The sequence below is a fragment of the Raphanus sativus genome, chromosome 2 (genome assembly GCF_000801105.2).
Source record: "Raphanus sativus cultivar WK10039 chromosome 2, ASM80110v3, whole genome shotgun sequence".
NCBI lineage: Eukaryota > Viridiplantae > Streptophyta > Magnoliopsida > Brassicales > Brassicaceae > Raphanus > Raphanus sativus.
The window spans coordinates 21,406,784-21,421,636 of NC_079512.1; the positions used below are offsets into that span (position 1 = coordinate 21,406,784).

At 37.7% G+C, this 14,853-nt stretch overlaps 1 protein-coding gene and 1 non-coding gene across 2 annotated transcripts; one reads left to right on the plus strand and one right to left on the minus strand.

The window, feature by feature from the left end:
* Positions 1-1,534: 1,534 nt before the first annotated feature.
* On the minus strand, positions 1,535-5,269 carry LOC108840075 (subtilisin-like protease SBT4.13). Its single transcript, XM_018612897.2, has 10 exons — positions 5,072-5,269; positions 4,844-4,938; positions 4,655-4,746; positions 4,267-4,519; positions 3,586-4,072; positions 3,402-3,502; positions 2,987-3,199; positions 2,781-2,892; positions 2,484-2,697; positions 1,535-2,375 (listed from the first exon to the last, which is right to left on the minus strand). The coding sequence occupies exons 1-10, from the start codon at positions 5,168-5,170 to the stop codon at positions 1,837-1,839; spliced, it is 2,205 nt and encodes a 734-aa protein (XP_018468399.2). The 5' UTR covers positions 5,171-5,269; the 3' UTR covers positions 1,535-1,836.
* An 8,552-nt stretch (positions 5,270-13,821) lies between these two features.
* Positions 13,822-13,928, plus strand: LOC130508795 (small nucleolar RNA R71). Its single transcript, XR_008942973.1, has one exon. It is a non-coding gene; the product is annotated as a small nucleolar RNA R71 (small nucleolar RNA).
* Positions 13,929-14,853: the final 925 nt, after the last annotated feature.

The following is a 14,853-nucleotide window of genomic DNA, read 5'->3' on the forward strand; positions in this document are numbered from 1 at the left end:
ATTTTTATTGTTACGAAATAGTGTCATTTTAAATTTTAATTTCAGCTTAGAGTTAATTATAAGTACATTAATTTTATAAATATTTTATTATCTCAAATACTATTTATTGAATATGTATAATTAATAAAAAATTAAATACATTTTAATAATTTTAATCTGTATAAAAATGTCAAAGTAACATTCTTTATGAAATGAAAGAAATATCAAATAATTTATGTTAATGGTACTCTTACATCGGATTCCAAAACATTAAAGAAACAATGAAAATATGCTTGATTGCGATTACACGTTAAACATGGGGATAATTTAATGTATACTACATTTAGAACATGTATGAAATGACACTCTATTTTGAAGTTTATAAGATTTCATATTTGAAGTTCAAACTTAATTCCAAAAGATTTGTATATTATACATTGATCCTTGTAATTAATTTTAATATATAAAATTTTTATAAATAACTAGCATAAACATAAAATATTATAAAAATACTATAAAATAAAATGAGACGATAAAATATTAAAAAGTTACATAGAAATACATAATTAAATATTAAAGCACAAGTAAAATACCACATTATTCCATAAAATTATTTTCGTAATGTTCTCATTTATAATCAACATTTTGTGGTAAAATGACTTTTCTATTTTTAATTTGTAGATTACAAATTAAAAATTATTAAAATTGTGGTAAATTGACGGATTTCGCTTTCCATTTTGCAGATATTTCAGCTGTCGTGGTGGTGAAGGCGCGTGGTGGCTGGTAACATGCTATTTCCTCTAGTTCTTTATCTGGTGTGTTTTCTGACGAAGCTTTTGTTGTGGAGTGAAGTGTGTTAGTCTTATTGGAGTCAAAGCTTGGTGTCTCACCTCGTGTCCGGGTTGTGCTTCTTCTCAGTGGATCCACAATGGTGCACCATCAGCTCGTTCACAAGGATTCTTGCTGGTCGTGTGGTCATAGTTTCTCTGTGATTTATGCGCGTGCAGTTTATGAGATTTGACCTTGTTTTGTCGTCTATGGCAGAGTCAGTTTTGCCTCCGCTGCTGTTCTCCCATTGCTTGTGCACCTCACTTCTCTTGTATGTGTTGTTGCTCGATTCATCTCGCTTCTCCAGTGAGGCGTAGCTCTGAAGCGCAAAGAAGACCGTGCTAGGTTCTCCAATCTCCGGTCGAGGACTTCTAATACTTAATTTGAGATAAGCCATCCCAGTGTTTGGATTGCCCGTTGGTTGTTTTGACAGGCTACTCTTTCCCTTTTTTATGCAGGTACTGAAGGCCTGGTGTTTGGTTTCCTTATCATCGCAGCTCGTCTTGTGGGAGGTTGTGTGTCGCTTGTTCTATTTGCGGTCTATGGCATTCATTCTTCCTCGGTTCTTCTGTTTAGTATGGTCCTAGTGGCTTCTCCCAAGATTTGCTATCTCACATCTTCTAATTGTTCGAGTCTAGAGCTCCATGGTTAGTTAAGTTACAAGTTTGAGGATATTATCAAAAACTAGCTACTCATGTGATGTCATGTCCGGCATTTGAGGTAATAAGGTAAACTCCACCTTTTTATAATTACCATCAACGGCTGCGAACGGGATTTTGATTTTATAAGGATTTCGAAGTAGTTTAGTGAAATGCATCAATTAAGTAGGCGAGCGAAACTAGTTTAATAATGTTTAATTTGGAAAAAAATTGGTTGCATCAGACTTGTATTGAACACTGAAATTCTAGTTTGACCGGCTGATTAATAATAGTAGTTTTTTTTAATGTTAAAGAAATTACATAACATACTAGATAAACTAAATTTGTTTTGAAACTAAACTATGTTGATGTTTATACATAAATAATATTCTCACTCATTTTTATAAACAACAATAGGGCTTCTCACATTACGTGCGCCATCAGACCATATTAGGTTTGCAGATAAAAGCAGTTTTGAGTCGAGAGCGCTGCCTGTAACAATTACCGTGAAAGACTGCTTCTCGTTTACCTTCTTAAAAACCAAGGCGCTAGGCAAGACCTTGACGTTGAGCTTAGATCCTAGATTTGGGACAACTTTTGATTTGTATATTGAATTTGGGGTACCCACGTTGGTGACGGTTCTTTTGAAACTCACGATGAATGAACTTTTAGATGCCGACAATTTTGCCGACATTGAAGGATAGTTAAGGTTTCTAGTTAAGGTTTCTCCAGTGCAAGTGACGGTTTCACCGGATATGAGTTTCACGGTAGTTGCATTGTACTTCATGCCGCAGAGGAAGGCAGTGTAGTCTGCTTTACTTAAATCATATACGAGTCCAGGATTATTTGCAGATATCGGGTCGACATGGCCAGCTCCATAAGCAAACTCGGTTGATACAAAGCCAGTTTCAGAAGCATTCATCGGCCAAGCTATTAGGAGACCAAAGTAAGAACAGAGTGCCAAAACAAAAATTTCGGGTTTCTTGGAACACAAGAAAAAATATGCATTGCTAGATCCATGTTATAATTTTTGCTTACCGGTTGTCATAATGGCAGATTTGATCATGGAAGGAGACCATTGAGGATGAAACGTCCTGATGTACGCGGCCACGCCTGTAACATGTGGACAAGACATTGAAGTTCCGGAGAGAACAGAGTACTTCACACGTCTTGTGTCATACACACTTGAGGATGGTGAAATCTCAGGTGAAAATGCAGCGAGAATCTCAACTCCTGGCGCTGATATATCCGGCTGCAAGTCATCCACCTTTGTCTCTCAGATCAGAAAAAATAAAAGAGAGTAAACAGCAGAGCCAAGATTTTGTATATACGGACCTTGAGAATATCAGTTGCTATGGTGTTTGGACCACGAGAAGAGAAGGCAGCAACGACTGGAGCTTGCTGACTATAACTTTCCTCGGTTCTTAGAATGGTAGCTACCGGAGAACTAAGGAAACAGAGAGAAGAGTTATTAGTGTAACACTTAAATTGTTATAAACATAAACGCAGAAACTGTATATGCAACAGATCAAGAATGCTACCTTTCGGACTTAATGTAAGAAACAAGAGAGTCTAAGTCTTCTTGTGATAAAGCAGAGAGGGGAAAAGAAGTGACGAAGGCAACATTTGGTGTACGGTTGAGAGATATGCCTGCAACAGCTCCATTTGCAAGAGCATCGTATGAATCCGTGGAATTGCAAACCACAACTTTTCCTTTCACTAGGGATTCTTGAAGACACCCTTCTTCGCATTTCCTGGAAAACATAAAGTCAAAATCTTAATCACCTGAAATTTATGAAGTCATATAAACATTTTAAGTTAATAATATTTTTTAAAAATTGGATAAATTGGGAACTATACGATCTATGTACTTTTTAAATTTAGGGCCAAAATGTTGTTTCAAGTTAGACATATGAAACTATGTCTAGGTCTTATGCATGAACATGAGAAAATTACTCTGCCGATTCCACGCTGCATGCAGACGAATTAACAGCAGATTTTCCGTACACAAGAGGATACATCGTTCCGTTCAAACCAAACGTGTTCACTGATTTTCCCTGTTTCATATAAGGAAAAGGATTAAGGACACAAAGATAAGATGATAGAGATTAAAAAAAGAAACAGGTTTCTTGACACGTACGACAAGTGTTTTACCGTTACCGAGAACAACTTTCGTAGAAAACGCACGGTTGGTGTTACTGGCAGCAACCGTGAGGATCCACGGAGCTACACTCTCTAGCGTTTGCTGTTCCGGACCGCTGTTACCAGCTGAATTCACAGTGAGAATCCCTTTAGCTATAGCGTGAAAAGCCCCTATAGCGACCGGGTCCTCTTCAAAAGCAGAGGCGTATCCCATATTAACGGAGATGCTAATGATGTCTACACCATCTGCAATCGCATCATCAAAGGCAGCCAATATACTATCGGAGCTACACCCTAACCAGGTGCAAACTTTGTAAGTGACAATTCTTGAGGCCGGAACGCCTCCCCTCATGGTTCCATTGCCAAGTCCATAAAAGCTTGTGTCTGCCACAGCGTTTCCAGCTATCGTGGACGCTGTATGTGTACCATGTCCAACAGTGTCCCTAGATCCTTCACTTGTATAGTCTCTTGCACCAATCAGTTTGCTGCAATATAATAAAACAGATCATTTTGTACAGGTTATGTATATTACAGTCAGCAATCAATCATTTAGTTCATATAATATACCAATCAGCTTGCTGCAATATAAAAATATATATATATCATTTTCTACAATTTATGTGAATTACAGTCAGCAATCAATCATTTAGTTCATATAATATAATATGTACGAGCTTACTTGTTGCACGTGAAGTTTTTGCCGCCGGAGCAAACACCTTTCCATTTTTGAGGAGGAAGACCAAAGCCTTTGTCAGAAAAGCTTTCTGATTCCGGCGTGATCCCACCGTCAATGACTCCGATAATGGTGTTACTCTCCACGGCCAGGTTCCGATTCGCCGCCCTTCCTTCCTTTAACCCCATAAAGTCCCACGAGGTGGTCGTTTGGAGCTGTAGATTCTTATTAGGGAATACAGACACAACTCCTTCCATATCTAAGAAAAACATAAGAGGGCTTTAATTAGCCTTAGAAGATAAATCACTATATATTTTAGGTTTACTATAAGGATCAATGGATTTTAGTTATATACTTGAGTTTTAGAGTTTAGTGTATTTCGAAGAACACTTACTGGCTATTCTTTCTCGTTCTGACTGAGTGAGTCGAGCGGCGAACCCGTTGAAACTCCTCTTGTAACTTCTCACCAAACGACCTTCGTTAGAACTAGAGATTAATATATCATTTGTTAGAGTATTCCTGCCATAACTTTATTTATATAATATACCTATAATCTCTAGAGAACACTGTAACTAATTCACACCTCTCTCCGGTGATTCCTTGAAGAATAATCATGTGATCGGACATTGGTGTGTAGACCTCGCTAGACGGAAGTGCACCCATGTAGACGACATACACCTTCATGGATTACGACAATTTTCATCATCATCATCATCATCATCATCATCATCATCATCATCATCGTTGTAATCTTGTATCATAGTTGATATATGGCAAGAACAAGACATGATGATGAGAAATATAATAGTACCTGTTGGTCTTGGTTATCATCTATGGCTGCTGAGACTGAACACAAGAATAGGACAATGATGTAGGAGAAGAAGCAAAAGAAAGCTAGTAGTTTCGCCATTCTTTAGAAAAACAATTAAACGTCAATTTGAAACTTGATGTTTCTGTGTAGTTTCTAAAGGAAAATGTATATGTTTATAGTAAAGTTATTTCAAACAAAATCTTTGGTCAGCAATCAAAACTGGGAACAAACTTAACGATTTGACCATTTAACAAATGTTCTCTTTCTGGCAAAGATAAATAAAAAAAATCACTGATATCACGTTACATCACTTCAAAAACAAATTTGCCACACTACCCCACACGATGAGGCAAGAATTGAAATAAAACTATTCTGCTATGGTTTGTGTAATTCCACTAGTTAATATGGAACAGAATTATGATTTCTATTGAAAATATAACTAATAGTACCACTACATAATATATATATGAATTAGAATGCTAATTGGGATTATATATAACAAAAACATATTAACTAACGTGCTAACATAAATCCCACCAACAATTCTCATGAGTGTGAACCAAACGGCTCAGTTAAACAGACCCAAAAGGTTCAAGAAATAAAGTGAACACAGTTAAAAAGATAGGAACCTATCTCGAAAGACTTGGCAACCGCATTTTTAAAAACGCAACTTTGAAAACTTTATTTGCTTCGTTTTCATCTCTAGCTAGCTTAATGTCATATTATGAGTATCTTAATGCTGCTGTAAGGTTTTGTAATCATATATGGTCTTCCATCAAACTTCTAAAACTCTATATGGCTTTAATATATATTTATTTATAAATGCATCAAACTAGTTTAAAAACATTCTAACATAAATATGCTAAAAGAGATTTTAACAACATAAGAAAAATAATTTCTGCTGAATTACGTCTGTAGCGGTAGACCAATTTTCTATGTCCAAACATTTGAAAATATAAACCTTAACAATATATGGAAAACAATATTTTGATTTAAAAAAAATAGATATTTTTCGAAGGATGCAAAAATTTGGTATCTTTGACCCTTAATTTTTTAGGATCCAGAACTAACTTTTCAAAATTGAAATTTAAGGAATATATGTACCAAAGGAAGCTTGAATCCTACATACAAAAACCATATAATACGATTGTTCAAGCATGTATATTTTAACAAGAACCTATAAGTGAGAAAAGAAACAAGTTAATAAAGACCTATCTCTTGTACACTACAAAAACGAGGTTTTAACGTCATTTTTATGGGTTAACGTCATTAACAAACATACCCTAGCAATATGGCGTCAGTTTGCTAACTGACTTATTATTGGGAGACGTAAACTATCAGATCCCAAGCCACTTCTTACTTTATTTCCAAATCGATTTATGCAACGACCTTAAAAAATACGCCTTCTGACGGATCTCTTGTAGCGTGCAGCCTATTGATAATCATGTGCTTGACAGATAGGTAAGCTGAAGGAGTATCGTGAGAGATCAGCCAATGCCTTGATTTAAGGGATCTTGAATGCATAAACAAAATTTTGGTAGAAAACCAAGAAAAAGGTTTAGAGTCGCGTGCATCCAGTTATGCAGATTTATTTGTAAATCTAGTAATTGACTTGTTTATTTATAGTGAGTTCAGTTTGGTCGTGGTGCTAAAGAATAGGTTTTCAAAGTCAAATCTTACCTGTGACCTGTTGTTCCAATGCACACTCGTTACGGTTCTATATATATCTCCCTATTTTAGGATCCAGTCATACAGATTATCTTATATCTGACATCCTAATCTTTAGGATACAGTCATACAGACACTCGTTGATAGAATTAGACTTCCTAATCTTTATATTTGCAACTATAGATTCTCTTCTTCTTCCTCCTTTTTTTATTGAAACAATATAGATATATTTTCAACTAATGGAATGATAACTTTAACAACTTCCAGTTTAGAACGAGTAAGAGTTCTAAGGCCTTCGTAAACTAGCCTCAAATTACACTTTTTAATCTAATTGTGAGTAAAAGGTGAAGAATCATTATTAGGAGGCACATTTCAGGTCACATCATCAGCCTAATTAAATGGCTGAATTTGAATACTCGAACCTCAGTATTGTAATCGCTTTCGTAGTAATTTGCAAGCATAGAGAAGATGATTGTTTCACTAGAGTCCCTAGAGTCTCCGGGTGACGGGTGAGAAGTGTCGTGCTCCACTATTTACAATTCATAAAAGAAAGCCAGACTTTTGATTCAACCGCTGAAGTCAAAACCTCTGATTCAACAGCTGAAGACTAAACTTAATTATGGCACCTCCAAAACAAAATTTTCATTGAATATATTAACCACAAAACTATATTTGTAGCTGATATTGGAGTACGTAAACCGTTATTTTATTATTTTAACTGTTGTGACAAACCATATGTTAAACCATTTGTGACAAACCATATGTCTTCTTTGACCAGACGCTCTACGAGAGTTAAACCAAATGCCCATGCTGAAGGCAAACGTTTTACTTGATTCAAATGTCTGTCACCACCAGATGTCTAACTCTTTGCTTACTATGATATTTGATCAAATTTGGGTTTAAATTCTCACGAAATTGTTTTTTGGGTCGGTTGCTCCCTAAAGTACCTCATACCGAAACCCCTTCAAAATACCTCACACTTCAGACTTATTTTGGTCTAATATCCTATTGTGGAACTTAAATTGTTTATTTACTCTAACATTAACGTAAGTGTCAATTAAGATGGCGATCAGTCTCACAAATGACTAAAAAGGCATTTTGTGCTTAAGAGTTAAGTTTAGTCCTTGTTTTGTGAAAATGGCTAATCAGTCTCACTAGCTAGTACTTCTTTGATTAGCTTGTACCCTGTTAATAATGGCTGTCTAATTAATGTTGAAATAATAATATATGTAGTCTCTAAGACATTATCCGGTATCATTAGATTCTAATTAGGGGTCCGACTGAATTTTCCGTATCATTCGCAAACGCAATTTTGGTGGTTGGTACCGGTTATTGGCATTTTGCAACAATCACAGAAGAATTTCATAAATTACTTCAAACTGATCCAAGCTGTTTAAAATCAAAAGTTGACTCCCACTAGTGTTGGCGGTTGTAAACGGTGGCGGTTGGATAAATAAATAAAAAATAATTAAAAAAATATTTTCAAAAATTAATTAAAATTTTAAAATAAAAATATTATAAATAAAAATATATATACATTTTATATCTTAATTCAAATTGACAAACGATATCATAATGTATTTCATAGAAACGTTAAACTAAGAATATTCATTACAATTTTTAAACATTAATATATATACAACATATAAAGATATATACATATATAAACGAAACATGATATTTTTTTTCAAAAGTTAATATATATCTTCAAAAACAAATTTTATTAAAATTATAACTTTCATCTAATTAAAAAATTAAATAAATAAGCATATTATTATGTATTATATTTTATTACAATAGTATGTTTTTATATTTTGGTAATTTTTATTAAACTGCTACAGTACCTCATATAATCAACAAGTTAAATACCCGTAAACGCACAAATTTCTAGCCATTTTAACAGTTGTACAAATCGTTTAATAATACTAAAAACCACAACCACCTACATCCGCAAACTACTACAACCGCATCTGCAACCGCTGTGTTTCAACCAAACCCTAATAACCACATACTAAATCATAGAAACATGATGTTAGGAGTTTTGAGGCTCCTAAGTCAAATGATAGTAAAGTGGAAGTAAGTTGTCGAACCAGTTCTGAGGGATTCAAATGCAGAGAGAATGCAAGTATTTGCCTAATCTAAGTGCAATCAGTGAATTGGATGGTTTTTAAACTAAAACTAGAATGCAAGTAACAGAAATGATACTTTTAAGCTATTGGAAAGGAGAACTCATGGGTATAGGGATTTCAGACCTTGGGTGATCAAGTTTCGAACTAAAGATGACAAATGAATCAATCAAACTATTAACCTTAAGCCTAGACACAATTCTAAGCAAGCTCTATGTCTAGATGAATGCTCATTTGCTAACATGTCTCAAACATCAAATGTCTTTGGTTGAATAACATGCAAGCAATCATTACTAACAAGTCTATTAGCTATCTTAGCATCTTTAACAACAAATATCTTTGGCAAAGTACACTAAGAGCCTAGGAGAGTTAACTCAGGCATTTCATCAAACACCTTTTGGGTGGGAAATGCCTAGAGATCACCCTTTGAGTGGCCTACTCAAATGATGCATTAAGATCACTCTACTATGCAAGGAACAAGTATGATCTACACCTAAAACATCCTAGAACTAGCCTAATCACCCTTAATCACCCTAACCCATGAATCCAAAAGGTGATTACTCACTAATCTCCATGATTCCTCTTAAACCCATGGTCGATTTCAGATGAATCATATAGAGAACTAGAAAAGAAAATCACAAGAACACAAGAACAATCAAATCAAAAGAGAGCTTTTCTTGAGAGAGTTTTGTGTATTCAATAGATAAAAGATTTTTTGCCAATGGTGGCTACAAAGAATACTTAAACATTAGGTTTTCAGTGCAAAAACGTGCACAATAAATTGCAAAAAGATCCTTGAAAATAATAAAAATCATGCACTGATAACGCGGAGCGACCTCGACCAGTCGCTCCGAGAGGTCGCTCTGGGCTTCGGGAGCGACCTCGGGTGGTCGCTGCGAGGGGTCGCTCCGGAGGCATTTTCTTCGTCTTCGAGCCGTGTAAAGCCGAGCGACTTGGAGTGGTCGCTCCAGCTTTGGTCGTCAAGGTCGCTCCGGCTGGAGCGAGGTCTCACAGCGACCTCTGCAGGTCGCTCCAGGCTCCTCTCGTCCAATCATTCTCCTTTTCACATCTTTTGAGCTCCAAGTGCATCCAAATGTCTCCAATAACCTCACTTGGCACTCCAGTACCTAATAGAGACTTATGCATGCAAAATGCAACCTAAACATGTCTAAATCCTATTCTTTATGATGAAAATGCATATGAATGAACAGCTAAAACAATGCAAATATGCAAGATATCAACTCCCCCACACTAGTCCTTTACTTGTCCACAAGTAAACTTTCAAGAACCAAGGAGAAGAGGTTTGAAGATGGGGACTCACAATCAAAAGAAACTCTTCTTAGTTCTCAACCTAACAACCTTGCATAATCATACCAAATAGCAAGAGCAAAGATTTTATCCATCTCTAACTTCTCTAAGCCTATCCCAGCTCCTTTGATCTCTACACTCATTAATCATGCATCCACAAACCACAAATCCACCATCTCTCTAACATTTAGAAAGCAACTCAATAGACATCTCACAAATGGTCAACTGGTCCAAGTCATTTGGTTTGGTAAGACAAAGGCTTTAATGCAAGTGAAATCAGAGGTTCAAAATAATCTTTTAAGGTGGTTTTCTCTCAAAACACAGTAGCCTTGACATTACACATAATATATCTAAGAAAGAGATCAACTCATGCATACAATGCTCAATCTCCATTGTTCTACCCTTTCCCAAACACACAAGATATTCAATTATTCCTCAATGTCAAACCCAACTCACATCTCTCACCAAAAGATCCCAAGAACATTCTTCACATCAGACTCTTTCTTTTTGAAATCAATAAGGGATTTTCACAATTTTAAAACAAATCTGAGCTCCTAACAACTTTGCTAGCCCCCTTTTTATTCTCCTTTTTTTTTTCTTTTCTCTTTTTTTTTCTTTTTTTTTTTCTTTTTTTTTTTTATATTTGGGGGCCAAGACTTTTCACAATAAGAGTTAGATATTTCTCCACTTATCCCATAAAGACTAATCATTTAAGCACAAAGAGTCAAACCTTTCATATTCCCAAATCACAATCACAACACTCACCCCCTTTCCTATAGCTAGACAATAGAGTGACTAATCTAGCAAGAATGGAGACTAAGCATTGTCGTTCCCAATACTCTCAACATTATGCACATGTAAAGCTTTCCAAAGAGGCCTCACTCAACAAATAATGATGGTTTAAAAAGGAGGTATGGGTTTTGGGAGTGGAGTACCACTTGAGTTTGTCAAAAAGATTGGTAAAACAGATGGGACAACTCAAGTGTGTATATCCATGACTTAGTACACAAGAGACCATATGCAAGAGACATTAAAACAGGAGCTTGCTTCAAACAGAGAGTATCAACAGTCAAATGAGTTTCAAGAGGAGCATTCAAGGCGCGAAGTTTACAAGCTTTCCAAAATGTGCTCAAGCTACTTGTCATGATTACAAAGGTCAACGAATTCAGTACTTAGCATGAGCTCTTTACAAGGTTGAAATCCCCCTAATGCATGAATGCAACCTATATGCTTCTAGACTCAATCCTAAAAATGCAAATGATGCAACTAAATGATTCTTTTTGTGTTTTTCAAATTTTTTTATTTTTTTGGATTTTTCTATGCAAATAAGAATGTAATATGCAATGCATGAGACTCAAAATCATGAAAACAAACATGATCAAATACTTGGTACCTCCCCCACACTTAAATCACACAGTCTCTGTGTGAGTGAGGTACCCAATGGAAATGTGAAATACAAAGAAAAGTGGGATTGTGTGTTACCTTCCGTGGAGCGAGGTGTGAACGTCGCTGCGACAGGTCGCTCCCAGCTGGAGCGACTTCGGTATGTCGCTGTGAGAAGATCGCTCTGAGGTCGGTTTCTGTGTTTTCACTCGCGTGTGACGCGAGCGACCTCGGCATCTCGCTCTGGACATGTCGCTCACAGGTGGAGCGACCTAGAGGTGTCGCTGCGATGAGATCGCTCTGGTGTCCGACTTTCTGCTCAATACCTGCACACAACTTCACTCTCCCATTGTTTCATGCAATAAAATGATAATGCAAATATAATGCAATATATACAAGGATACTCCTGGGACTTCATCCCAAGTGAGCTTGTTTTAAGTCTATAACTTGACTTTGCCTCCTTTGGATCAGGCTGGAATAGGTGCAGAAAGTGGAGTTGACATCCCATCTTCCTCAGGTGGTAGCTCATCAAAGTGACCATCAGCAGGAGGAGAATTCATCTCTTCAATGGTGAAGGCTTGTCCAAATACAGTGGGGTTCCTCATCTTCTCCTTGATGTCAAAGTGGAGGATGTTCTCCTTATCCAAATGGAGGTCAATCTTCCCTTCCTTCACATTCACAATAGCTCCTGCTGTAGCTAAGAATGCCCTTCCAAGAATCAATGGGTCTTGAGCCTCCTCACTCATTTCAAGCACCATAAAATCTGTAGGTATCTCATACCTTCCAATCTTCACAGGGAGGTTCTCTAGGATGCCCACAGGGTACTTCACTGAACGATCAGCCAACACCAGAGAGAGTCTACACTTCTTGTATTGACTGAAGCCAAGCTTCTTTGCCACAGACAAAGGCATCAAGCTGACACTAGCTCCCAAATCGCATAGACATTTCTCAAATACCATAGGTCCAAGAGCACAAGGGAGTGTGAAGCATCCTGGATCCTCTAGCTTCTCTGGAGCATCTAGCCTCTGAATGATGGCATTGCACTCATGGCTCAGAACCATCATGCCCTCCATCTCCTTCTTCTTAGCAGCTACAACATCTTTCAGGAGTTTGCTGTATTGAGGAATCAGCATGAAAGCATCAATGATGGGCATTGTAACCTGAGCTTCACTCATCTGCTTCTCAAACAAAGCCTTGTACTTCTGTAGCAGCTGCTTCTTGAATCTACCAGGGAATGAAAGCTTTGGTTCATAGGGAGGGGGGACAGGGGAGCTCTCACTTGCTGGAGCAGCAGATTCACCATATTTTGTTGTTTTCTTCTCTTCTCCAACCTTTCCTTTACCCTTGGCTTTCACAATCTTCTCCAAGATCTCAGCACCTGTCTTCTCATCAACAATGACCACTTCATCATCTAGGTTGATGGCCACCTCCTCACCTTGTTTTTCAGCATCCTTGGTGAGGGTTACATGAGTCAACTGCTTACCACTCCTAAGTGTGACAGCTTTTGCTTCCTTGGGGTTTTGATCTGACTTTCCAGGTAGAGATCCTTGCTGGCGGTTCTGGTGGGAGCTCATGGAAGCAAACTGATTCTCCAAATTCTTGACAGAAGAAGCGTGGTGGGTGAATTTGTTGTTGAGCTCATTGTAGCTCCCATCAATCTTGGAGTGAAGGTTCTTCAGCTCATAGCCCACATGCTTCTCACTTCTAGTCTGAGACTCCAAGATCTGTTTCAGTAAGGCATCAGTGCTGTTCTCTTGAGGGGCAGAGGAGCTAGGAGAGGAGGTTTGCTGAGACTGCTGGTTGTTTCTAGGCTGATAACCACTTTGCTGGTTGTTTGAATAGGGCTTCTGTTGGTAGTTGTTGTACTGAAAGTTGAGTTCCTTCTTGTACCAGCTACCATTATTGTTGATGAAACACAATTCTTCTTGCCCTTCCAAACCATCAACCTCATTGACAGTAGGAGGTATCTCCTGTTATGGGTTACCAACAAAGTTCACCTGCGCTTGTGTGGCCTTATCAGCAATGAGTTTGTCAATCTTCTCCTGAAGAGCCTTTATCTCATTCCTTGTTTGATTGTCATCACCTCTGCTGCTTCTGTCATGGTCTCCAGTGTAGACTGCATCACTCTTAACCATGTTGTCAACCAGAGCCTCTGCCTCTTCCTCAGTTCTCCCCAAAAAGAACCCATTGCTAGCTGTATCCAGTCTGGCTCTGTACTTAGGAAGAGCACCTCTGTAGAATGTGCTCAGCAAGCTCTCCTTAGAGAATCCATGGTGTGGGCACTGAGCTTGGTAACCATTGAATCTCTCCCAAGCTTCACTGAATCCTTCCAAGTTCTTCTGTTGGAAGCTGGAGATCTCATTCCTCAACTTAGCAGTTCTTGAGGTAGAGAAGAACTTCTCCAAGAATGCCCTTTTGCAGTCTTCCCAAGTGGTGATGGAGTCACTTGGTAGAGACTTCTCTTGACGTGCCTTATCCCCCAAAGAGAAAGAGAATAGCTTGAGCTTTAAGACATCCTCTGACACACCATTAGTATTTGACATACCACAGTAGCTGTCAAACTTATCCAAGTGATCAAATGGGTCCTCCACAGCCAGACCATGATACTTGTTGTTCTCTATGCAGTTTAGCAGTCCTGACTTGATCTCAAAATTGTTAGCAGCCACAGCTGGTGCTCGGATTCCAAGTCTAGGACCATGGATGTTGGGGCAGTCATAAGTGCCAATGGGCCGAGCTGGTCGATGTTGGGGCCCTTGTGGAGCATTGTTTACTCCATTGGGGTTCAGAGGATTTTGTGGATCAGCCATCTCAGCTTCCTGTGTCTGCAGTAAAGCTTGTTGCTCTTCTTCTCTTCTTTTTCTAGCACATTCTCTCTCTAAAGCTCTGATGTCTGCTGCTCTTGGAACAAGGTTTGATGTACCCTTGCTCCTCAAGTTCATACACCTGAAAAATCACAAAGAGTGAAGAAGAGAATCAGTAACTTACAAAAATAAAAATGACTTAGTCTCAAGCAAATGACTAAATCTCAATGTTCAAATCAAACTCAGAATTTGGCAACGGCGCCAATTTGATGTTAGGAGTTTTGAGGCTCCTAAGTCAAATGATAGTAAAGTGGAAGTAAGTTGTCGAACCAGTTCTGAGGGATTCAAATGCAGAGAGAATGCAAGTTTGCCTAATCTAAGTGCAATCAGTGAATTGGATGGTTTTTAAACTAAAACTAGAATGCAAGTAACAGAAATGATACTTTTAAGCTATTGGAAAGGAGAACTCATAGCTATAGGGATTTCAGACCTTGGG

What these genes read in the sequence shown, in the direction of transcription:
- LOC108840075 (XM_018612897.2), bottom strand. Translation starts at nt 5,170, where the DNA reads ATGGCGAAACTACTAGCTTTCTTTTGCTTCTTCTCCTACATCATTGTC. An exon ending in GTAACGGTAAAACACTTGTC is followed by an intron (nt 3,503 to 3,585) that starts GTACGTGTCAAG and finishes TATATGAAACAG; the next exon opens with GGAAAATCAGTGAACACGTT. An exon ending in TGCAGCGTGGAATCGGCAGA is followed by an intron (nt 3,200 to 3,401) that starts GTAATTTTCTCA and finishes TATGTTTTCCAG; the next exon opens with GAAATGCGAAGAAGGGTGTC.